General features: G+C 46.9%; 1 protein-coding gene across 1 annotated transcript; it reads left to right on the top strand.

Moving 5' to 3' along the window:
- The first annotated feature begins 10,580 nt into the window (after nt 1-10,580).
- On the top strand, nt 10,581-25,452 carry Ephb6 (EPH receptor B6). Its single transcript, XM_028876471.2, is given in 19 exon segments — nt 10,581-10,913; nt 17,808-17,879; nt 18,152-18,352; nt 18,627-18,691; nt 18,950-19,715; nt 20,367-20,522; nt 20,829-21,071; nt 21,074-21,178; nt 21,373-21,497; nt 21,684-21,846; nt 22,210-22,324; nt 22,571-22,623; nt 22,793-22,912; nt 23,014-23,261; nt 23,486-23,659; nt 24,158-24,307; nt 24,552-24,745; nt 24,868-25,023; nt 25,139-25,452. Coding segments are annotated over 17 exon segments (3,042 nt in total). The 5' UTR covers nt 10,581-10,913; nt 17,808-17,879; nt 18,152-18,252; the 3' UTR covers nt 25,248-25,452.
- The last annotated feature ends 100 nt before the right edge of the window (nt 25,453-25,552 follow it).

Genomic DNA, 25,552 nt, shown 5'->3' with positions numbered 1-25,552 from the left:
CTCAAATTCTAACACTAGTTAACCATAAAGGTTTTGAGGTCTGTACAGACATACAGAAAGTGACAGAGCTGGGCAGGAAGAAGATGTGATATAATTGGACAGAGAGAGAGAGCAAATAAGATAGCAGAGCAGAAAGGCATATAGGCATGGATATACAGGAAGTAGGTCTCTCTTTGGAAGCTGACGTTTCGGTGAGGTGAGGGTGGCTTGTAGCTTTTCCTATTCCTCTGATCTCTAAGGTTTTCATCTCAATATCTGGCTTCATGTTTGTTTTTGTTTTTTTAATAAGACTGTTTAGCAATTCATCTACAGAAGTTGCTTGTGGAAGAGTCTGATATAGCACATACTTTTACTTCCAGTACACAGGAGGCAGACACAGGTGGATCTATGTGAGTTCAAGGCCAGCCTATTCTACATATTGAGTTCCAGGTCAGCTATAGTTACATAGTGAGGCCTTGTCGCTATTGTTTTTCATGCCTCTTTATTGTTAGATAATAGTATATTACTTCATGTACCAGATTTTGTTAATCTTTTAATCTAATGAATTTTTTCTGAATGGCAATTTTTATGATGAATGTTACTATTAACATGCAACTGTCTATTCTAGACCTTATTTTCAATTTGGGTCAGAATAGATACAAGTGTAATCACTGAATTATGGGGCAAGTCTGTAGTCAGTTTTTGTGTATTTGTTTTTTTTTTTTTAATGAAAAGCCATACTTCTCTTCATGGTGAGCATCATTTTATATTCACCTCATCAGTGTGTAAGATTTCTAATTTCTACACAGCACCATCAACACTTGTACTTTTCTATGTCCTAGGAGAGGTGAAGGATCTCATTGTAGCTTTAACATGCATTTTCCTAATAAGAAAAAACACCAAGCATCTTTGAACACATTTGTTGGATATTCATATGTTTTTGTTTGCGTATGTTTGCTGTGGAAAATACAGGGGAGAGAAACCATTTAAAGTAGGAAATGTTTCTTTTGGTTCATGTTTTCAGATCATGGTCAACTCATGCTTCTGCTTTTGGTTGAGTTGGCAGAACATTGTGATGAAGGTTTGATAGAGCAGAGTTGATGATCTCAGAGTGGTTAGGAGAAAGAGTGTGGGAGGAGGGGCCATGATGAGACACTCTTTAAAGGCATGTCCCCGGTGAACTATTTCCTCTTTTTAAAAAATATCATTTATTATTATTATTATATGTGTATGGGTGTTCTGTCTGCATGTTTATCTGTGCACTAGATGTGTGCACAGTATCCACAGAGCCAGAAGAGGGTATCTGATACCCTGAGACTGGAGTTATAGATGGTTGTGAACCACCATGCAGGTTCTAAGGAGATCAAACTTTAGTCCTCTGGTAGAGCAGCTGATGCTCTTAACTTCTGAGCCATCCATCCTTCTAACCCCTGTACTTTCTCTAATCCCATCGAATTATAAACTTTTTAATGTGTTGACTCTGGTTAGATCATATCCTTCATTACCCAGTTGCTTCTCAGTGATTAGGTCTACAAGCTTATGATCAATTATTCAACCCTTGAGTCTTTTGGAGATGCTAAATATACAAACCCCAACATCCACTTTGGAGATTTATCTATTCAAACTCCTGTCCATGTTTGAATTGAGCCATTCATTACTTATTGTCATGGTTGGATTTAGAGTTCTTTGTGTGTTCTGACATCAATTCCTTAGAAGTTACAAAATTTCCAAATATTTTTCTAATTCTCTAGATTGTGATTTTGCTTTTTTGATAACATCCTATGATGCACAGACGTTCTTAACTTTTGAAGTCTAACTTAACTGTATCATTTTCCTTTTCTTCAATGTGCCTTATCTGTTGCATTTTCCCTAATCCAATGACAGGGAAGTTTTCTCAAATGCTTTCTTCTAACATTTTTGTAGTTTAAGCTTTAGGTTTGGATCACTGATCCATTTGAACTCACATTGGTGTTTAGTGTACAGTGAGGGCCTGACTTCAGTCTTTAACAGATCAATATCCAAGTACCATTTGTTGAAAAGACTTTTTTTCCCCATTAGAGAGACTTGGCACACTTGTTGAAAATCAATTGGCCACTTATGTGAGGGTTATTTCTGGGCTCTTTGCTGATATTTCGAGGATGAACAGGAATTAAGTCATGAACGAAACAGCTCTTAGAGAGGAGAGATTGATTTGTACAACAGTAAGCTCTGACTTCCTTCTCTAGGTGTGAAGGAATATAGCATTGATGAGTCTCAGTCCCCCATCCATCTCATACATAATATATTAAGTTATTCTTGCATTGAAGTCTCTTGGGAGAGATTCTGAGTTATTTACTTCACTTTGGTGTCTCCAGCAGAGTAGGGTGGTACTTAATCCATTCTTCTTTGTCTTACTACCACCATGTCAGATGCATACCTCTTTTGTCGGTCTAAGAACCAGCAGGTATCAGTACTCTGGAAAGCACATCTTCCGAATAAACCAGTTGGTTCTCAGAAACAGTATACAACATTGCATGGAGAAAGCCTGATTCTCTTAGCATTGCCCACTTGGCCAACAACAGAAGGATTATGCTGCTGTGAAGAGTACAACTAGGAAAGTTTCTTCCAGGTAGTTACAGATTTAGGGTGATGGGAGAAGGGAGGGTTGTGTCATTAGTGGAAATTTAGCAAGCTGTTAACATTGGAAATTTCTGTCATTTAAGACAATTATTTTTATAATTCTATATTTTTGTCAAGTATCTCTTGCCCATTAATTTGTTTTGAACAGTAATGATGGATGATATATCTAGTTAAGAAATGCGCTGTTTTCTGATACAGAAATAAACAATTTCAGCCATTTAGTTAAAATACTTCAAATATCTAAGTATATGGCATTTAATTTCAATGTGTGTTAACCATGGTTAAAAAAAAAAAAAATCTCCTACTTCCACACGATGTCCTCTTAGCTTTATAATAAAGAAAGCAGCAGCTATTTGCTAGGTGATAGCCCTTTTCATCATTGCTGGCTTAGCCACTCAAAGGCTCAGATGAAACTTTGAAAGTATGACTTATAGGAGTCTCCTCAGTTCTGCAGACAAGTCACTGTTATCCCCCTGTAGCTCCTGGAGATGTGAATGTACAGGAAAGAAATGAAGCAGAGAAGGGAAGGGGGGAGGATGGGAGGTATGTGGGTGGGAGAGGAAGAAGGGAGAGGGGGAAAGACAAAAAGATAAAGCTGCTGTTTTACTCTGTGTGTGTGTTGTGTGTGTGTGTGTGTGTGTGTGTGTGTGTGTCCAAAATTTATGGTTCAACTGTTTCAAATTATACACTTAATTTTAACAAGAAGTCATTTATACTGTCACTGGTGGTCCCATTGTTATTTGAGAAATTAAAGGGCTACGTACTCAGACAATATTGCCTTGTTTTTATAATTTTTTTTCAAAAATGTAAGACAACAGCAATTCATTTGTGTATATAATAAAACAAGAAACAGTTTTTGTCACCCACTACATGAAATTTCACAATGCGCTGATCCCGCCAACTTACCATCGAAATTGTTCTAGAATATTATGCTCCTTAGACACTGCACTGTGCTTGACAGCTGTCACAATTATGCTTTTTGTGTTTTTGTGCTTCTCTGTTACCTCTTCTCTATTTTCCCTTTAGATGAATGAATCATGTCCACTTGTCTTTATCTTTTATCTAAGACTTGAAAGGTTAACACCCTATTTTAGAGATAATCTTACATGATTATCTTAAGGCATTAAAATTCTTTTAACCTAATTATGCCAACAGTAACTACTGGCTTCCTCTGATGGATGTCAAGGAATTCAACACTGATGACATCCATCCTTGCTATTCCTCTTTCATATTTTACATTATATTAACCTCGAGTCTAAGATCTTTCTTTAAAAACAAAAGTTTCTGGGGATATGGAGATAGCTCGGTGAGTACAAGTACTTACTGAACAACTGTGAGGACTTGAGTTCTGGTCTCCAGCACCCACTTTAAAAGGTGTGCATGACCCTGTGTGCTTGTAACCCTGTAGAGGGAGGAGATAGAAAAATGGCTGGGACTTGATGGCCAGCCAGCTTAGTAAAAAAGGCATGCTCAAAGTTCAGTTAGAGCTCAAGGGCACAGGGCAAAGCATGATAAAGGTGTTTCACATCCTCCTCTGGCCTCTATATATGCACATATACTAGACAGCACATATGACACATTTGTGCATGCAAGTGTGCATGCACACACACAATTTTATTTTTATATTGACTTTTAATAATTTGGGTTGCTACAATTACCCCCAGTTATAGTATTTTCTTCCAAGTACAGGACAGTGATTTTCTGACCTATATTTTGTTTGTGTTTTATTTATCCTGTAAATTTAGACAATTTAAATGATTATAAGCACTTCTTAATCACTACTTCCTTAATGAATATTATGGTCATTCATCTCCTAGTTCTGCAGAGTATACTTATAGTGCACATTGTTGAAAAATGGTCTTAAGTAGCAAGTTTTCTAAACACTGAAGTCCAGAAAATAACCTTACCTTATCTTTTGAAAATAATAGTCCTGTAGCTGGAGACAAAATATTTGAAGCTGCATATATTAACAATCTTTGAAGTTTCATGAAACACAAATTATAGTTACTGGCAGGTTACCTCCCTCCCACCCCCGTGTGTGTGTGTGTGTGTGTGTGTGTGTGTGTGTGTGTGTGTGTGTGTGTGTGGTGGTGGTGGTGGTGGTGGTGGTGCTTCTCCTAGCAGAAGTCTGCAGGCATGCAGTTGCTGGTTTTGACTCAGATACCAAAATGGTGCTTCAGCACCTGCCACCAGGTCTCTGACAGGCAGAAGGTCCCTAAGGATGTTCTACATTCTCTGGCACCTGCTAAGGCAGTTTGCATGAAAGGGGATTGAAGCTTGCTAATTAGCGAACCTGAGAAGGGGATATTTTCCTGGATTATCCTGGTAGGCTCTTTATAATCACAAGGGTCCTTAAAAATAGAAAAGGGTAAGAGTCAGAGGGACAGCAGGATACAAAGGTTCATTATCAGGGACATCACATCCCTGGCTTTGAAGATACAAAACAGGTCCATGAGGTAACATCCTTTCTAGAAGTCACACGGAGAAGGGCAAGGAACAGGCTTTCCTTATAAACTACAGATGACAGCCCTGCCCACATCTTAATTTCACTGCTGAGAGAAGGCCTCAGACTTCTGACCTGGGACATGAGATAATAGATTTGTGTTGTTTGCAACTGTTAAGTTCATTGTGATATTGACAGGATCCAATATGATGTCCAAGTAATTACATAAAAGCCAGAGAGAAAGGACCTGTCCAGTCAATGGAGCCTTCTGCCAGAGATTAAAGCCTTTCTCAGAAATGCCCCTGGCAGAATTCTATTTTCTTCTCATAGATAGACCACAATCTGGTTTTATAACTACTCTTAATTAAAAGAAAAATAGAGAGGACAATTGTTTAGCTTTTTAGCTTCAGCATTAGGATAACCCACTAGAGAGTTAGAAATGGCTTGTGAGCTCCTTGGTTGGGTCAAAATACTCTTTTCTGCTAGGGACTCTGCAGACATCGCCCCTACTTTCTCATTCTTCAGTTTCCCACAAAAGAAATTACAAATATGTCACAGTTAAGTGTAAAATGTGTGTGTATGATGTTACAAGGTATAGATTAGAAAGTATTCTCTGGAATGTATCTTAGATTCAACTTATCCATTTTATTTATTTAGAAGATGGTAAATCTCATGTCTTTTTTTCAGTTAGTTCAAATACTTAATAAATATTTGCTAAGAACTTAATACACTTCAAATATTCAAGTGATTTACTTAGATCTTCCTTTTCCTTCTCTTGTGTTTGATCTTTCTTCTCACTTTGAAATTATTATTTTTAATTCTTCTCTCATATATTATATCCCAATTGCAGTTTCCCCTCCCTCCACTCCTCCCAGCTTCTTGTTTCCCCGAGATCTACTCCTCCTCCATTTCTCTTAAAAAAAGAGAGTAGGCCTCCAAGGATTACAAACAGGGCATAACAAGTTACAATAGGATCAGACACAAACACAAGGCTGGACAAGGCAATTCAGTAGGAGAAAAGGGTCCCAAGAGCAGGCAAAAGAGTCAAAGACACCTCCACTCCAACTGTTAGGAGTCCCACAAGAACACCAAGCTACACAACCATAACATGTGTGCAGAGGACCTAGTTCATGCCCATACAGGTCTGATTGCCATACTTACTTCACTCTGATTGAGCCCTTATGAGCCCTGCTTAGTTGATTCTGTGGGCCATGCTCTTGTATCCTTGACCTCTCTGGCTTCTAAATCCTTCCTCCCCCTCTTAATGTTAGACCTTTATTGTCTCTATTATTTAATAAAAATCATGCTTCACAGCCTTTTTGATTTAGGGTCTCACTATAATAGCTTCACTTGTAGTCTTGAATTTGAGATTTTCCTGCCTCATGCTGGGATTACAGGTGTGTACCACCATGCCTTGCTTTAATATCTCACACATTGAATGCCTTCCACATTCATCTTCATCTTATATTTCAGTGGCCTGCTTTTCCTGGAGTTGTGAATCTTTTCCCCCCACTGAATGACAGAGTTTATTTTCACTAATCTGTTCCCTTTCTTCTTTCTTATCCTTTTCATGCTCTAATCTTTGAAAACAGCTTCCATATCTACTTGTAATTCATTAAAAACATAAGACCTTGTCTTTTAACTCTTTTATCTCTGCTCATTGCCCCCTTTATCTCCCAGATTTTTTAATGATTGAAAGTTCTGTTGTTGTTTACTCATTGTGAATAGCTCCACTTAGTTATTGGTGTTTAAAGTTGTGATTCAGAGGATTTCCAGAACCCTGCGTGAATGGTGAGAGTAAAACACCATTTTTGATGAGGGAGAACTCAGAAGGCCAAAGAAATATTTCCACCCTATCTAGATCCTGATTGTAGATTCCACAGAAATGCAGACCCACCTTCCTGGTATGCAATATGGACATGCTCAGAGGGCAATTTCTGTACCAGAGCTGCAAGAAGAGACTGCATCTGCCTGGAGGAGCAGACCTTCAGACCACCTGCTCCATGTGAGTCAGTATTCTATCACCTGCCTGGGCCTGAAGACAAGGAGCAGAAAGTGATATGAAGCATTCATCAATCCTGATCTGCATTTGGAGTGTGCCCAACATCTTACTAACTGCTATGGTGCTTTCAACTCTAATTGTGGGCACGAAGAATTGCCTAGGATTTATTTTAGAGGGTGGGGGTCCCCCCAGCACTTCCATTCACTCCACTTACAAACTTCTAGGGGACCACTGTCTAATTTGATTTAACTGAAGATATGTGTAGCTAAAGTCTACCTCTGAGACAATGTCGAATTATTAAAGAAGAACCATCTTCCTTTTGTCTTTGCACAAACACATCAGCCGTGTTACTATTGTTTAGTGAAAGCAATATCAAAATGTAAGACTGTGATGGGTAAACATTGAAGACCAACAGCTCCGGTTTACCAATCAGTTGTCATGTAGGTTTGCTTTTAAACAAACCAGTACCTTAGGAGAATGCCTTGAAAGTTTATGACTCAACAGTTTTTCTTTGTATAAACAGGCATTTGGCACTTTTATTAACAAAATGTTTAGAGGGAACCAATTTCAGCTTGGGGGAAGTAAGAGTGTAGGTTGGGGCCACAGGCTCTCAAGATGATTCGGTGAAGAGCCAGGCACTGGGAGCCATAACTTCTGTCTTGAAATAAAAGATCTGGAAGCTTAGAAAGTTCTTTTATTGCTTTTTGCTAGATTTCTTATCACTGAAATTACTTGTAAAGTTGTTTGTTTATAATAACATCAACTTGCATCTGCTGTTCTAAGGGGAAATAAGGAAGCAGAAAATTGCGCATCTTTGGGGAGTGATAGATATTGAAGAAGGAAAAGCTTAAGAAGGAAGAAAAACATCAGCACAAAAGTGGCAGAGCCAGCCAAGGAGTCCAGCCATCTCGCTTGGAGTTTCCTACCCAGGAGACCTTTTAGGCTCCACATTTACGTTAGAGCTTGTGTGTGTGCTGGAGATAATGAAATCTATGAGGCATATGCTTTATTTATTTTTTTTTTGGCATATGCTTTATTAACTTCTGCCTCTCAGCTTAAAAATATTTAAGTATTACTGTTCATTATTTATTCTTTCTAAAACACTTCTAAACACCTAATATGTGCCAGGTATTGAGCAAATTACAGCAAAGATTTATACTCAGCTTTAACTGGAACTCACTGCACTGCCTGTTAATAGCTGCAGAGTACAGCATAATTTAGCAGATGCATGCTGTACTTTCTCCTCACTATTAACACCTGGTTGGGGACTGGAGAAATGGCTCAGTGGTTAAAAAGCATTTCCTGCTCTTACAGAGGACCAGGTTTGATTCCTGGTATCCACATGATGGCTCACATTCTTCTGTAACTCCAGTTCCAGGCAATCTGATGCCCTCTTCTGGCTTCTGGCACCAAGCACACTGTCCAAGCACGCTCACAGTGTGCATGCATACATGCAGGCAAAACACTCATGCACAATAAAATAAAAATAGAAAAACTTGGTTTGAAAATATGTAGATTGGGATATAAGGCCAATTGTAATAATAAATTTAATCTTCTACGCATCCTGGTGGTGTTTTCTTTGAAAACTAGATGACCTCAGATTTTCTCAACAAGAAAATAAAATGACTTAAGTCCGAATAAAAGAAAATGGCATTTGTAGTATGTCATACAACAAAAAAGAAAACAAGTGTTTCATTGTAATAGCAATGCGTGGTGTGTTACAAATTTATACTGGAATTTCTGGGCTTCATAAAGAAATAGCTACATTTTAGATTTGTGAGTATGTTTAAACATACTTTAATTGTGTACTTTATTGCTTTTTCAAGTTTCCAGGCATATCTTTAGTACATCTAGGAGAGGCTGGGGGTGTAGGGTATATGTAGAGTGAGAACATCAAAGCATGCTAGATGGATAATAGGAAACACACAGATGTTTGGATGGATATGATGGAAACACACAGATACATGATAGAATTACCTAATAATGCATCTGAGGATTGGGCTCCCCCCCCCCCCGCCAGTCACTGAAAGTTGTGGAAAGAGCTGACCACAAGTAAAGACAGCCCTTTATCAGAGAGCTTCTAAACAAATGGAAAAAACAAGAGTTATAGACACACCAGTGTAATTGGAGTTTTAATGAGGTCCAAACGCAGGTCATTAAACTTAATCAGGCTTATTAATTGACCCTCGATATTATGAGCAAACAGCCTCCTGTCCAAGTGGGGACTCGCTATTTGTCTTCACCCTTCTATCACTCATTCAGCCAATTCATTAAAGCCTGTTTCTCTCTCAGTGCCTCAACGAGTTCCATTGTTTGGTTTCTTGTGCATGTTGGCTCATAGTCTCTTTCACAATTTTCATCGGTTTCTAAATGCTCTTTAAGTACCAGTTGTGATGAGCCCATACGCAGCTAGTGCTTTCATAAGCATGCTTTTGAATAAATGAAAGATGCGCGGGGGTGGGGGGTGGGGGGATAAGATGGGACGGGGTGATGAGGGGAGAAGAAAATGGGCCCGAGAAATTCACCAGGTGCCTGTGCTCCCTACAAGAACCAGCAGGTGGTAGCAACACTTCGTGAGAAGGCTACAGCCCAGCTCCGCGGGACCTGAACAATAGACCCCCAATCCTGGACTCCAGTTTAGAACTGGTTAGGGGTGGGCAGAAACGTTTCTCCCTGGAAGCGAGACCGCTCTGTTCGGCCCCCGCCTCCGGGTACCGACCGAGTATACCTTCCACCGCCTCTCACTGCTGTCGAGAGGTTCTCTGCGGAGCGCGCGCCAAGGAGGTGGCACCCAGAGGTGCAGCGACTTGTCCAAGCCATGTCTGAGCCAGGCAAAGACATCAGACTTCGCGGACTCCGCCCCAGGCTTCCCTGACTATGAGGAGGGTGAAGGGAGCGAGGGAGGTTCTCGTCAGAAGCCCCAACGCTGACCCAGATCCAGGCACAGAAAGAGACACAAGTTTGACGCTAGCACGGGACGTTTTCCTCCCTAGACGCCCGCACTCTCTCTGGCTGTCCTGCCCTCCGGTGCCCCCGAGATTTGTTTCTCCTTCCACCTCCTCCTTTTCTCGTTTCTCTGCTCACGCCCACCTCGGTTCAACCCTGGGTAGGAGCCCCACCGGTTTAGTTCCTAGAGTTAAAGAAGAAGGAAGGAGGAGCCAGGGGCGCCGCGCTTGGGTTTGTGCCTGGCCCTGACCATCAGCCGCCAGCCAGTAGCGCTTTGCTCCGCTGATGCTCCAGTGCGAGCATCAGGGTTTTAAGCACGCCTCGCAGCGGCGCCCACTGACCGCCTCCTCCCGGACCCTAATGCATGCCATCCTCCGACCCACGTCTCCTCCACTGGCCAGGACCTGTGGGAGGAGGCCGACCCTCCCCAGCACACGGGCGGGCCCAGGGCGCGCCTAGCGTCTCCACTGCGCGCCCCACTGGGGAGCGGGCGCTGCGTACTCGGGTCCTAGGCCCAGAGGGCGGGCTCGGCTCCCGGAAGAGGAGAGAGAGAGGGCGGCTGAAGGGGCCGGAGAGGGGCGGGCCAGGCTGGGAGGGACGAGAGGGGGCGGGCCCCGCTGCGTTCGCCTAGCCCGCACTCCGGAGCAGCGGGCGTCCGAACCCCAGACCAGAGCTCGGCGACTCCGTGACACTGGCCCCGGCAGGATTCCTCGGGGCTCCGCCTGCCTCGGGAGCAGCCCCTGCCTGCAGCCTCGGGTCCTCCCCAGAATCCCAGACTCCAAGCTACAAGCAGACGCGGGCCGCGGGGAAACGAGGTCCCCAGACCCGAGAGGACACGCACGACGCTGGGAGAGATCTGCTAGCTGCAGGGCCACCACGGGGGCCTCGGGGGCGCAGACTGCAGAGCTGGAGGCCGGCAGGAAGGTGAGCTAGGGATTTGGGAGGTCAAAGGATACTGTGTCTGGAGACTAAGGGATTAAGGTTTGCAAAGTGGAGGATTGCTTTAGCCTGGGCCTGTGCACACCCTGGGTGGTGGGGAGTCTCTTGGGGGAGTACTGAGTATACCTCTCCAAAACAAGAGAAGGTTCCTGAGGAACTGTCCCTGCCCTAGCCTTCATTCATGTCCACTATCCTGGGTGTTAAAATTCTTTCATCATCCAGCGACCCTCCTCTGCCTCTGGCTTGGGGAGGGGTTGTGTGATGGGTAACCTCGCAAAGGTCAGGCTCCCCTCGTTCAGAAAAGGTTTGCCCATGCCTCTGACTCCTGTGGCATCTCTCCAATCTCCTCGCTGCTGGGAGGATCCAGGGGGCCAATCTACATCTTCACCACTACCTCCCCCCACCCCCACCCCCCGCACTTAAGCCTGGAGTTAGAGGCTTGGATTTTGAGCCCCAGTCATAAGCAACCCCCCACCCCCGACTCCAGTTGCATACAAAGTCTCCTGCCTGCTCCTGCCCCAGCTCCACCCCCTCTATGCATCTGGGTGCTTGGCCCAGCCTGCCTCTCTGCCCCTGCCCACTGATCTTGGCCGTCTGGCACCCTCTCTCCTCCCATCCCTGGGGGAGCTGGCAGGGGACCAGCATAGCTGATGTTGTAATGTCCCTGGCAGTGCCCATGTAGAAGAGCTGCCCAGCCTGTTCCCAATCAGTTAACCCAAGCCCTCCACCCATCAGGGGAATTTGACTTAGGTGGTTCTGAAAGGGGAGATGATGCTTCTCAACTGCCAGACCAGTGGGAGTGACTGGTAGGGTTGTGGACAGTCCTTGGAGGCTGACCCAGTAATAGGACATTGAGGGACTGAACCTTGCTCATAGCAAGGACCTTTGAAAGCTATGGGTCTTTTTGTCCTGAAGGAGGATTGCCATGAGAGCCCCAGTGTACATACCTAATGACATATAGAAAATTCCTTTCAAGTCTATTGGTCCGTTCATCATACAAGCAGATGATTGGTAAAGTCCATGGAGTTATCAGAATGCTGGCAATAACAGGCTTGGATGGCTGAGCTTGGGAAAGGCAGGATTTTCTTCTGGGATAGTATTTTGCCAAGTCTTCGCCATCTCCTGAACCTGGCCATAAGGTTACCTGTCACCCTCCCATACCTCACTGCAGGTGGGAGGACTGTGGTAGCATCTGAGGTGCTGGAAGCCTTGGTTCCCCTTTCTCTACCCCATGCTCACCTGGGCACTTCTGCAGAATCATCTTCCTGGAGAGCAGTGAGGATGGAGCAGGGCCCACCGCAAGGACAGCAATTCCTAAGACCCCTGCCACTCATTCCCCAGCTCTTTGCTGCTGCCTACCCCATCTATCCATCAGTCACCTGCTGATACAGCTCCTGACCCTCGGGGCTTTCTCCTGTTACCTTTCAGGACGCATTGCTCTCGCTCACCCATATTTGCCCCCAAACCATCCATTATATGCTTTCCCAGCACCATCATGACCCCAGTCAGTGAACAGCCAGAGTGCTTCATTCTCAATGGCTGTCTGGCTAGACCTAGACATTGCTTGCATCTTAAATGCCTCTCCTGTCTGCAAAGACTGGGAGTGGGAGGCACAAGTGCTTGAGCGAGCATGCTTCTGGGGGACATTCTTGGAGGCTGGAGATCTCCAGGGACATAGAACTGTCCTCAGCTAGACGATCCACAAATTGGCTTCTCCAGCCTGGCCATCAGAAGAGCCAGAGCCAGAGGACAGCCATCTCCTCCCTGTATGTCCTGGAGGCTGCCTTGAAGCCTCATGGGATCCTTTTCAAGGCACAAGGCCAGAGCACGGAGAGAGCTCACCAGAGGATCTCCAGGGTGCAGATTAAAGGGTAGAGACGGCAGCAGAAAGCTGAGCAAGGATTATATTGGAATTTCCTGGGCGTTTAACAGCTGCAGAACAGGACAGAGGACCAGCCTATGGTGCTGACCCCTCCTACGCTGACCCTGCAGCTAACAGGTGTGAAAACCAGCTCAGCAACCACAAGAGACCTAAAACCTCTGGGAATGCTCCCCATCCCTGCTGGATAGCAGCCGACCATACCCCGTGAAAATCTCTCTCACAAGCCTCCCTCTATTGCCAGGGAGGCCCTCCTGACATGTTGCAAGTATCCAGTCCCCTCTGTCCCCCTTCTTTCCCTTGGTAGACACAGTCCTTAGCCCAACATGGCGACAGAGAAGCATGCTGACAACTTGAACTTCTTGGGAGAGAAGCTTACAGAAAGCCCAAGAATAAAAGTTCCTTCTGCTTTGTGGCTGACATCCTTCTGCTCCATGACTCCCAGTTTTGCCTCTTGTGTCTCAGAGTTGAAAATTCCTAGATGTTCTGAAAACAGACAGGTGAAAAAGGGAAGAGAAATTAAATATGTAAACATGTGCTCTGTGTGTCCAGTTTCAAAAGTATCCTTTCATACATCCTAGCTTTGTTTAGGTTTTAATGATGAAAGTAAGGTATGCATATTATAATAAGAACAAACAATTCAGGCGTGTGTTAATTATCCCCACTTCTCATCCTCCATCCCTAGCACCTCGTACAGTAGCAAGTTTTAATGGTCTCTATATCTCTGTCATACCTTGCTTTAAACTGACTTTCTTACTTATTTTTTTTTTAGTTCAGAGTGAGGTGCATAAACTACCAAATAAGCTGGGTTTGTTCATGAAGCCATCAAACTTAGCATGTCATTTAAGCGTAGTTAATTTTTAAAGCTCTTACAGATTTGCTGATTTAATTTACTTTCCAATCTTTCGTTCTCATAGAAAACAGAATTCACAATTTATATCTGATGAGCTAAAACGCTACACATCTCTGGAATTTGCCAGTTTCTAAAAGCAAATACAGCCTCGATGCCTAAGATCCTGCCTATTTTTTGTAAAATAAAGCAAATGTATCAGGCTTGTGATCTAGCTGATACACTTGCTTTATTTTACAAAAAAATAAATAAAATAAAATAAAAAAGAAGGAAAGCGATAGACCCCGAAAAAGGGTTCAGGAATAGAAAAAGGCAAAATCGTAGAATGTGATTTGTGTCACATAAAGCTGTCCTGTTGATGTTTTTCTGAGCCACATTTCTGCTGCTTCAGGTATTTTATATTTTTAAAACTTCATGTACATCTGAAATATGAATGTTTTTTTGATTGAGATCAGTTTCTTGTCCTTGCTGAAGTCTGAGGACTTCCAAACCCTGGACAGTTCATTTCTTGAGCTGCAGCAGAAATGGGGATCTCAGACAGGCTGGGGGAGAGGGACTAAAGGGGGCTTTGGCTACAGGATGCTGGCTGTGCCCAAGATACCCTCCTGCACCAAATGAGAGGGATGTTGTGGCTTCAAGCTGCAAAGCAACCTTTGAAAGTCGAGTGTTAAGGCCTGCCTCCTTAGTATTCCAGACATGAGGCGCACTCCTGTCTTGTCTCTTGTTTTTCTACCTTTGGAACTTGCTTCAGAAGAATCTGCAGTGGTATGACATAGTTGACAGCAATTACTCCCTACCTCAAGGTTTCCCCTTTCTTTGTTTTCATTCTGGCAATGGAGAGACACTGTGAATCTTCTTATGTATAAATAGGAGACTTGGTTAGTTGGATTAGCAAGAACTGATCTAACTTCCTACTCTGACTCAGCAACATTTTCCCCCACCTCCCACCCCACCCCCTCACCCCCCAATACACTTGTTTTTAATCTTCAATATTCTGGGTCTGAATCTGAAGGTTCACTTCCAGCATCAAAATATACCGCTGAATACTTTAAGATCATCAAGCATTTTTAAAAAAGTGAATGTCTTTGCTCTTAGTAAAATAAAAAGAAAAAAGAAAAAAAAAAAGCAAGTACTCAAATAACAGTCTCCATTCGGTGTTTGCATTTTATTCTCGATGACAGGAGTGGTGTGGCTTTAATACGTTTCATCATTGCTTTTGCTATTTTCTGGATCATCTGGAGATAGGCCAGCTTCGGGTTGTCATCAAGATGCATGCTAAGGCGCTATACTAGGGTACCTTATCCGAGCAATTATTTTATCATTCTTCATCTTCTAGAATGTTCCATACTGCACAACTGTTGCTTTCTGTTATTTTTTTCTGTCTCGCTTTTCTCTTCCAAACAAAAAGTTCTATTAACACTGTTAACAAAATATTAACTTTTCCTTCTCCATGATTGTCCAGTTGTGAGTGTAAAAAGGCTCAGTCTTCACTGTTTCTTCGCTGTATAGAATCAGAACCCACTCATGTTCTGCCTGAAAGAGACTATTTTGAGGAGTATCTTCTAGGCATATAGTAAAGTAGCCTTCACTGTTTAAAAGCCTGCCTCTGGCATCTTCTGACCTTGATAAAAATGTACCCGAGCGCTGTGGCTCTGGATGGAACCTGGGCTCTTTTGACAAGCCCTGAAATTTGGGGGATTGTACCTCCAATGTGTATTACTTCATGGTATTCATGAAACAGATATTGATGCTGGAGCCAGCATTACAAAAATTAAGACAGCTACATAAGCTCTGAAGTTCTTCCCTAGAGCATTTACTTGATCCGTGAGAGAGCCTGGCATCACTTAGAACAGTGTTTTCAGAGAATCTGTGCTTCTTACAAACTTTCTTCCTACATGGAACTGTTTAATGAGTGCCTCTCTCTATAGGCCCGTGAATTGTCTATGTCACACACATAGGGCACCATTGGTAATGAGGGGAAGAATTCACTGGTTACTTGATTACTACTCAGCCCTCAGGTGTGTACAAAAGGTGTCCCTCTAGGATGGCTTCATGGGATGGCACTAAAAGCTTTATCTTATCACACACGTAACACCTTTGCCAGAAAAGAAACTCAGATGGGCAGGAATTAGATGATAGCGTTTCTGTTGACCACAGGAAAGCACAGTTTCTGTCTAACTTCAGCTTCACTGGAAATGTGTCCTTTGCTATCGTTGGATCACCAGGCCACATGCAGCCAGGGTGAGGCTGCTCTTCCAATTGGCTTTGGGCTTTGCTGTTTGTTTTGCTTGCTTGTTTTCCTCTAAGTTCTCTCAGTATTGTGAGCAACATGCCTTTCATTTTTCTCCTCACCAGAAACGAATGAATCCCGCTATTCTTGTTCATGTGCCACATGAACTTTGGAGACCAGGTTACTGAGGAAGACAAGAGTACCACCAATAGTGGAACTGGTCTTCACCATGGCCCTGGAAGCAGCCATGTCTTGGCAGGCTGTTTGGCATAGAACTGTACCTACTAATGGCTATAGAAGTTTCCTGTAGGGGGTGGATATTAGGTAGAGCCTAGAAATCACTCAGAGGGCATAAGCACTATCTTGATTCATTTTACTAAACAGGTATTAACTACAGTTTTAAAAATAAATCTTGATTCATCATTAAATTCAAAAGATCATTAATACTTATGAAAGATGATTTTACTATAAAAATTAAGAAGAAGACAATGAAATTATCTCCCCTGTCCCTCTCGTTTCCTCCCTTCCCAAATTTTATGTATCCTTCCATAATATTTTTCCACATGCATATGTATTTATTTGTTTTTTTTTATTTCTGGTGCTGTGATTGAACCCAGGGCCTCACATATGATAGGCAAATGCTCTACCACTGAGCTAAATACCCAGCCCAATATCTATTCTCTTCAAGTTAACAAGTGGGAGCTTACTCTAGACTGTGCCGCACATACTGCTTTCACCTGGACATCATTTTCAAAATATTACCTTAACAGCTCATATTTGTTGCTTAGGATGGACCATACTTTCTCAACCACCCTCCTACTGATGTTCAGCCACTTTACAGTCTTTTCCCTTACAAACAACTCACAGTGGCTAAGGACAAAGCTTGGTAGATAGAGCTGGATTCAATCCCCACCATCGTCCCACCCCCAATCTCATTAATACCCTGGTTTAAACAAGTACATGCAAGTTCGTGATACCCGAAGGACTTCTAGATGTCAAGTTACCAGACAGATATTGCCAGTTATTTCCCACGTGCCATATGCAATATGAATTCACCAGCACAGTGTAAAGAAGAGACCCTTACCATGTCTTGTCCGACTTTGTGTTGTCAATCTCCCAGGTTAAAGTGGTATTTTATTCATTTCAGCCTACAACCGTAAAGGTCCATCCATTGGACAGTGACAGTTAGTAAACAACAGAAGTGTATTCCTCACCATTCAGAGGATGTTCAGAGATCAGGGTACCAGCGTGGCTGGATTGTGGTGAGGACCACCTTCCTTGTTTCAGACTGCCTCCATGCATTGCCACTTCGCAACGTGGAGAGAAGGCTAGAGAGTCCTTTTGGGGGTTCTCTTCTGAGAATACTAATCCATTCCTATAAATCCTTCATGCAGAATTACCTCCCGAAGGCTCCGCCTCTTAAAACCATCCCACTGGGGAATATGATTGTAACATATGCAGTCATGGTAAAGGCACACACATCCCTTCTGTAACAAATAGCTGTCGCTGTTGTTTCAACCTGCTTTCCTCCAATTTTGAGCAAATAAGCATCCTTTTGTAGGTTTACGGTGTATGCTTAGTTTTCTGTGAGCCGTGAGGGAAAACATGCCCCGTGGGGAAGAGAACCTTTGTTCAGAATGAGTGCCAGACCCACATAGCTCTGTCCTCTCCTAACACAGCCTCATTTATCTTCCAGAGTCCTTATGCCTGCGTTCTTTTTGCATCTGTTCATCCACCTCCCCTCCCTTCATACCCCACAGCCATCTTTCTTTGTCCCTTTTGCTTCACTGTCTCTGTGAAACAGCGGAGAGTATTCAGGGCAGGATTGCTGGGGCCTAGTGAGAACCCACGTGTCCATCAGGATGGACTGCTTCTTACCCGCCTGCTGTTAATGACCAGAGACTTTCAACTACCATACAGGTTGGCTGCTGGAGGAAAGGAGCAGAGTAAATGAAGAGAACAAACTGGAATAAGCCCTTCCAGACGAAAAGGGTAAGACTAGGCTAGCACTCTGCTGTGCATCCTCTTGAAGAATTGGGGCCTTGAGACACGGTCGCATAAAGAGTAGAGGTGAGGGGTTTGACAGGTGTCTCTACAGGAAAGTGGAATGTGCCTAGCAGACTCAGATGAGTCAGTGCTTACTGGCTTCTGCCCGAAGTTGGTTCAGGGACAGCTTGAGGACTGTAGAGCAGGCACTATATGAAGTTTGGGCACCTATACAGTGTATCAATATGACTTCTCCTCTCTGTTTCTATTCTCCCTAGGAAACAAACTTGGCTGTAGACCCCAAGTCTTGCAAAAGCTGCAGCCCCGCCTCAGAGCAGGGTGGCAGCCGAGGCAATGGTGGGAGTTCTGAAGATACCTCATGGCTACTGAGGACACTGCTGGGTCAGGGAGCAGAGTGGCGGGCATGGTGTGCAGTCTGTGGGTCCTGGTTCTGGGGCCCTCGGTTCTGGCTCTGGAAGGTAGGAAGGAGAGGAGGCAGGAGAGTCCCACCTAGCCAGTGGAGTTGAGTGGGAGGGGGTGGGGATAAAGAGTGATGATGTTAAGGAATCGTGTAAGGAGGGTGAACAGAACTTGTATCAAGTATTTTAGACTCAGGATCTTCACGGATACTAAGCTCCTGCTGGCAAATCAAATGGATCTGGGAGGGATAGTATTTGGTTTTCTATGGAATGGAGTGGGAGTACCGTTGCCAGCTGGAGGCTTTACACAATGTGCCCCATTATGTCTGCACAGAAGTACTGCTGGATACCACAGGAGAGACCTCTGAGATTGGCTGGCTCACCTACCCACCAGGTGGGGTGAGTGCCACTCTTCATTCTGAACCCATCCTCTGACCCGGATTGTTCCCTAGAAAGTGGAACTGAGGGAGGACATCCTGGATAAGAGCTGAGCTAAGACTCCCATCCATTGTGGGGAACAGAATTTCAGTGTACCCTCTCTCTGCTTTGCTTGTCATTAATGCTGTATCTCAGTAGAACAGATACAACCCCGCAATGCCCCGCTGTCGTTTCCCTTTGCAAACTGAGCAGTTGTTGTTTTCCCTGGTCCCCTTGCAGTGGGACGAGGTGAGTGTTCTAGATGACCAGCGCCGTCTGACTCGGACCTTCGAAGCATGCCACGTGGCAGGGGTCCCTCCAGGTGCTGGACAGGACAATTGGCTGCAGACACACTTTGTGGAGCGGCGAGGCGCCCAGAGGGCGCACATCCGCCTTCACTTCTCTGTACGAGCATGTTCCAGCCTGGGTGTCAGTGGGGGTACCTGCCGGGAGACCTTCACCCTTTACTACCGGCAGGCCGAGGAGCCTGACGGCCCCGACAGCATTTCAACCTGGCACCTCAAACGCTGGACCAAAGTGGACACAATTGCAGCAGACGAGAGCTTCCCTGCCTCCTCCTCCTCCTCTTCCTCATGGGCCGTGGGACCCCACAGGACTGGTCAGCGGGTGGGGCTGCAGCTGAATGTCAAAGAACGCAGCTTTGGTCCTCTCACGCAGCGTGGCTTCTACGTGGCCTTCCAGGACACAGGGGCCTGCCTGGCCCTTGTGGCAGTCAAGCTCTTCTCCTACACCTGTCCCTCTGTCCTGCGGGCCTTTGCCTCCTTTCCTGAGACGCAGGCCAGTGGAGCTGGAGGCGCCTCCCTGGTGGCAGCTGTGGGGACCTGTGTAGCTCATGCAGAACCAGAGGAGGACGGAGTCGGAGGCCAGGCAGGGGGCAGCCCCCCGCGGTTACACTGCAATGGGGAAGGCAGGTGGATGGTAGCTGTGGGAGGCTGCCGCTGCCAGCCCGGTCACCAGCCTGCTCGTGGAGACAAGCTCTGCCAAGGTGAGAGCCTTTCCCGCACCCCCTTGGCCTTGGGATTTCCCTCCTGGACACTCCAAATTTGGCTTTGCCCACAAAATACCTCAAAGAAGCCACCTCAGGAAAGGACCTGTTTTCCCCAATTTTACTTTCTAAAGTATACAGACTTGCTCATTGAACTCATCTGCAATGTCTAGAAATGGCTATGGTTTTTCCATATTCCGATGTTTGGTACCCTAAGGCCATGGGCCCAAGAAGGGATAGAGAGCAAAAGTTCCTCCATTCTTGGGTTGCCCTGTGTGGGCTCCTCTGTGCTCATAAGCTACCTGACTGGGGAGGGTTCATTGTAGAGCCGGTAGCTGAAAGGCAAGTAGGAAGTGGTAGTGGATAGGCTGAAAAGAATGATTCAGGGAGTTTCTGTGTCCTCGCCAGGAACACCTACTTCTGGCTTGCACCGCCCCAGCTCCCAGCACACCGGACTATTCATAAGTGGAAGTGATTTCTGTCCCCTGACTGACTGAATAGACCTGTGCACCAGGGAACAGCGGGTGGAGACTGGGTCTCAGGACCAAGAAGCAGCTCTGGGGAACAGAGGACACTTTGTACAGATGACTAGAAACTCAGGTGGGTGGATAAAGTAAACATGACACCACATTCTCTCCTTTGCCTCCTTAGCCTGCCCTGAAGGGTCCTATAAGGCCCTGGCGGGGAATGTCGCCTGCTCAGCATGTCCGGCCCGCAGCCACTCCCCTGACCCTGCGGCCCCGGTATGCCCTTGTCTCCAGGGCTTCTACAGGGCCAGTTCCGACCCCCCAGAGGCTCCATGCACTGGTGAGACCTGAGCCCAGCTCAACACATTAAATCCGGGAATGGTTGAGGATGGGGGGGACCTAATTTAACCATGGGGATGAGAGGGCTTTGGAGTTCACTTGGAATGACTTTGCATTTTTTGGTTTTTTGTTGTTATTGTTTTGTTTGGTTTTTGTTGTTGTTGTTTGTTTGTTTTTTTGTCTCCTCTCCTCATCCACCCTCCTTTCTGCCTCTACTTTCTGCCCCCTTGGCCACACCCTCTGGCCTCCTTCCTCCCCTAATCACCTTTACCTCACAACCATCCCCACCCCGCTACACCCCTTCCAGGCCCTCCGTCTGCTCCCAGGGAGCTTTGGTTTGAGGTGCAGGGCTCAGCCCTCATGCTGCACTGGCGCTTGCCTCACGAGCTGGGCGGAAGAGGGGACCTGCTCTTCAATGTTGTGTGCAAAGAGTGTGGAGGCCACCGGGAGCCCAGCAGTGGGGGGACCTGCCGTCGCTGCAGGGATGAGGTGCATTTCGACCCTCGCCAGAGGGGCCTGACAGAGAGCCGAGTGTTAGTTGGGGGGCTTCGAGCCATGTGCCGTACATCTTGGAAGTGCAGGCTGTCAATGGGGTGTCTGAGCTCAGCCCTGACCCTCCCCAGGCAGCGGCCATCAATGTCAGCACCAGCCATGAAGGTGAGCCCTCTTCCTTCTTAAGGCCAGCTTGCTCCAGCCCCTCAGATCCCCTCTTCCCCATACCTGTTTTCCAGCCAGCCTGCATTAGAGATCACATTCTCAAGTCTATCCTCTCCACCCTTGGGGGCTGCTGCTCCCAGAGACTCCTGTCGTCCCCCCCCCCCAACAATAACTCTCTCCACTCTGCGCTTCAGTCCCTTCTGCAGTACCTGTGATGCACCAGGTGAGCCGGGCAGCCAACAGCATCACAGTGTCCTGGCCACAGCCTGAGCAAACAAATGGGAACATCCTGGACTACCAGCTGCGATACTATGACCAGGTGGGCAGGGAGTCTGGCACTTTGGCAGGCCTCATGAGAGCTCTCAGCCACCACAACCCCAACCCTAAAGGGCATTGCTATAGAGTGGGGCAAGAGATGCCAGGAGCCCAAGGCACCAGGTGTATCACAGAGGAAGATGGGGGAATCAAAGCAGGGACAAAGTAAGTGAGTGATCGTTGTCCCTAGGCAGAAGACGAATCCCACTCCTTCACCATGACCAGTGAGACTAACACTGCCACTGTGACACGGTTGAGCCCTGGCCACATCTATGGCTTCCAGGTGCGGGCACGGACTGCAGCTGGCCATGGCCCCTATGGGGGCAAAGTCTACTTCCAGACCCTGCCTCAAGGTGAGAGGAAGTCTACATGGGCATTTGGGTCCCAAGACTGTCTAAGTCACAAATCTTGACCTGTCATCCTCCAGACCAGAGTCTCTGGGAAAGAAGGATGCTGTGGGTGACCCCTGACTTTAGAGGTTGTATGGGTAAAGTGGGAGGTAGTGAGTTCATATGAGTGGGTTTGCAGGTATGAATGCATGTAGTGTGGACCTGGGTGGACAGTTCTTGACTATGGAGGATTGGAAGTATGTTCAAGTGGATGAGTGTATCCGTGAGGGGTGTGCATGTGGTGCTGTGGATGTCCAGGGGCATCGGAGGCATGTAGACACAAAGAAAGCCTGGCTGCCCCCTGTGACTCTGCCACTTATCCCTCAGGTGAGCTGCCCTCCCAGCTTCCAGAGCAGCTGTCCTTGGTGATTGGGTCCATCCTGGGGGCCTTGGCCTTCCTTCTACTGGCAGCCATCACTGTACTGGCTGTCATCTTCCAGCGGTGAGGCCCCTGCCACTCCTACCCACCTGCCCCAGTACCACTCGAGTCCTGACCACCCCAGGAACCCCTGCAGCATTTCACATACCTTTCTACTAGTTCATTGCTAAGGTGGGAAGGAGGGTCCCGGTAGGGTCCCCTCAGTCCTCCACCTATGGGCTGCCAAGTTGTCTGCTGGGCCAGGGTGATTGGGGCGGACATGAGCCAGCAGAAACAGGTGCCATTATAGGCTGATGGTTTGCCTCTCAGGAAACGGCGTGGGACCGGCTACACAGAACAGCTGCAGCAGTACAGCAGCCCAGGTAGGGACAGGGAGAGGGATTGTGACTGGGATTGCAGGCTCGAGGCACATGCCTAGTGGGGAAGGGGCTCTTCCTCACCATCTTCCAGAAGTAGAAGGGTGTGTCCTGTCTCGGGTATTTGGGTGTTCTTGCTTTGCAGCACGCCCTCATAATACGCTATACTCCTCAGGGCTTGGAGTGAAGTATTACATTGACCCTTCCACATATGAGGACCCCTGCCAGGCTATCAGAGAGCTTGCTCGGGAAGTTGACCCTACATATATCAAGATTGAGGAAGTCATCGGGGCAGGTATTTGAGGGGCAAGGGATGCCTGGGAGGCCTGGTTGATCCCTTCTAAGCACAGCTGAACACCTCATGACTTCTATCCATACCTGTATCTATTCTTCCAGGTTCCTTCGGAGAAGTGCGTCGGGGCCGATTACAACCCAGGGGAAGGCGGGAACAGGCTGTGGCTATCCAGGCCCTGTGGGCAGGAGGTGCTGAGAGCCTGAAGATGACCTTTCTGGGCCGAGCAGCACTGCTGGGCCAGTTCCAGCACCCCAATATCCTACGGCTGGAAGGTGTAGTCACCAAGAGCCGGCCTGTCATGGTGCTGACGGAACTCATGGAGCTTGGTCCCCTGGACAGCTTCCTGAGGGTCAGTTCTGCTCTGGTGAAGGAGGCGGGTCCTGGGTTGAGGAAAGCCTAGAACTCCACATTTTCCAGAAGGCAGAGCCTTGTGCCTTGGCTCCTTGCCGTCCCATCCTCCTTCATTCCCAGGCCACTTTGATTCCCAAGTTTGCTCCCAAAGGGCCCCCTTGCGCTGATATATGTTTTGCAGTGTGTCTACCCTGTTGATGACCTCTATCCTCTGCTCTTCAGCAGCGGGAGGGTCAGTTCAGTAGCCTGCAGCTGGTGGCCATGCAGCGGGGTGTGGCTGCTGCCATGCAGTACCTCTCCAGCTTCGCCTTTGTGCACCGAGCACTCTCTGCCCGAAGTGTGCTGGTGAACAGCCACCTGGTGTGCAAGGTGGCCCGACTTGGCCACAGCCCTCAGGTGAGTTCAGGGCCTTAGAAGGGTCACTGCTCTTGAGCATGCTGGAAGGAAAGCTAGGACATGGGGTGGGTACAGCTATGGGATATCATGGTGCCTGGGACTTTAGAAACTCCATCGCATGCTGAGGGGAGGGGAGCCTGGGCTTAGAGCAATTGGGGGACTTAAGGAACCAAGGGGAAAAGGGAGCACAGGAAAACAAGAGAAACGTGAGACTAGGACCAGCTCCTACTAGCCATCAGTAGAGAGGTCACAAAGGCTGAAGAGTCAGCACGGTGGTATTGAAATCCCGAATGCTCCACTCTCAAGCCCCATGACCTTGTGCAGTTTCATAGTCTTGAAGCTTCGATCCCACATCTCATGTCTACTCCTCAGGATGGTCAAGGGGATAGAACGAGATGTTGGATGTGAGACTCCAGAGACATCGAAGCATCTAAGTTGCCCAGTGAATGTGATTCTTACTATGGTTATTACTATTTCACCTCTGGCTCTCCCTTTCAGGGTTCGAGCTCCTTGCTTCGCTGGGCAGCCCCAGAGGTCATTACACATGGGAAGTACACAACCTCCAGCGATGTCTGGAGCTTTGGAATACTTATGTGGGAAGTGATGAGCTACGGCGAACGGCCCTACTGGGACATGAGTGAGCAGGAGGTGAACTTGACCAAGATGTCTGCTGATTGTCCGCTGTGATCCCACCTGTGTGCTCTTATATCCCAAACCCATCCTTTTCTGAGCCGTTCCTGTTCGAATATCTTGTGACTAGAACATTGCAAATTTTAAGGTTCCCTTCCCATCTCCGCCTCATGCTGCACCTGAATTCAGCCCACCCCACCCCCGCTTTTCTAACACCCCTGCTAGCAATAGCTTCTCGTCACGTGCTCCTCTTGACCTGCAGGTACTAAACGCAATAGAGCAAGAGTTCCGCCTGCCTCCACCTCCGGGGTGCCCCACTGGACTCCATCTACTGATGCTAGACACTTGGCAGAAGGACCGTGCCCGCCGGCCTCACTTTGACCAGCTTGTGGCTGCATTTGACAAGATGATCCGAAAGCCAGACACCCTACAGGCTGAAGGGGGCTCCGGGGACAGGTCTGAAGCTTGGGGCTGGAGCCTGGGAAAGCCAGGGAGGGTAAATGTAAACCAAAAGGAAAATGGAGCAGAGAGAGTCAGATGAAGAGGAAACCTGTTTTGCTTGCCCCTCCCCACCTTAGGCCTTCCCAGGCTCTCCTGAACCCTGTGGCCTTGGCCTTTCCTTGCCTGGACTCTCCCCAGGCCTGGCTCTCAGCCATTGGACTAGAGTGTTACAAGGACAACTTCTCCAAGTTCGGCCTTTCCACCTTCAGTGATGTGGCTCAGCTCAGCCTAGAGTAAGCGGGGCTGATGAGACGGGAGGGAAGACACTCTGAGCCTCAGGCAAGGGGTGCATCGGGGGTATGGAAGGGCCTGGCCCAAGCCCAAGTTTGATCCACTCCTTCCCCACAGAGACCTGCCAGGTCTGGGCATCACCCTGGCTGGCCACCAGAAGAAACTACTGCACAACATCCAGCTCCTCCAGCAGCACCTGAGGCAGCCAGGCTCCGTGGAGGTGTAAAGCCTGGTCGGGAATCTGTGAGCCGCTGAAGCCCCACCCCAGGCCTGGACATAGGGTGGAGGAAGTACGTGTGAGACTGAGGCTGGCCTTCTCCTGGCCTCCATGCCTGCCGCATTAAACCCAGCCCGCTGGACACTGCATCCCCAAATCCTGCCCTTCCAACAGCCTCCCCCATATTAAAGGGAAAGAAGGGAATTTACAAGTTTAGGTGTGTCCATGCCTCAGTCTGCAAGGGCGGGCTAGGGAGGCCTTAGGGAGGGGCAGAGCCGCATGACGGGGTGGGCCGGTGGTTAAGTTCGCCAAAA

This window comes from Peromyscus leucopus, chromosome 3, assembly GCF_004664715.2.
Source record: "Peromyscus leucopus breed LL Stock chromosome 3, UCI_PerLeu_2.1, whole genome shotgun sequence".
NCBI lineage: Eukaryota > Metazoa > Chordata > Mammalia > Rodentia > Cricetidae > Peromyscus > Peromyscus leucopus.
Note: the sequence above shows the minus strand (reverse complement) of the source record. Positions and strands in the feature narration are given on the sequence as shown.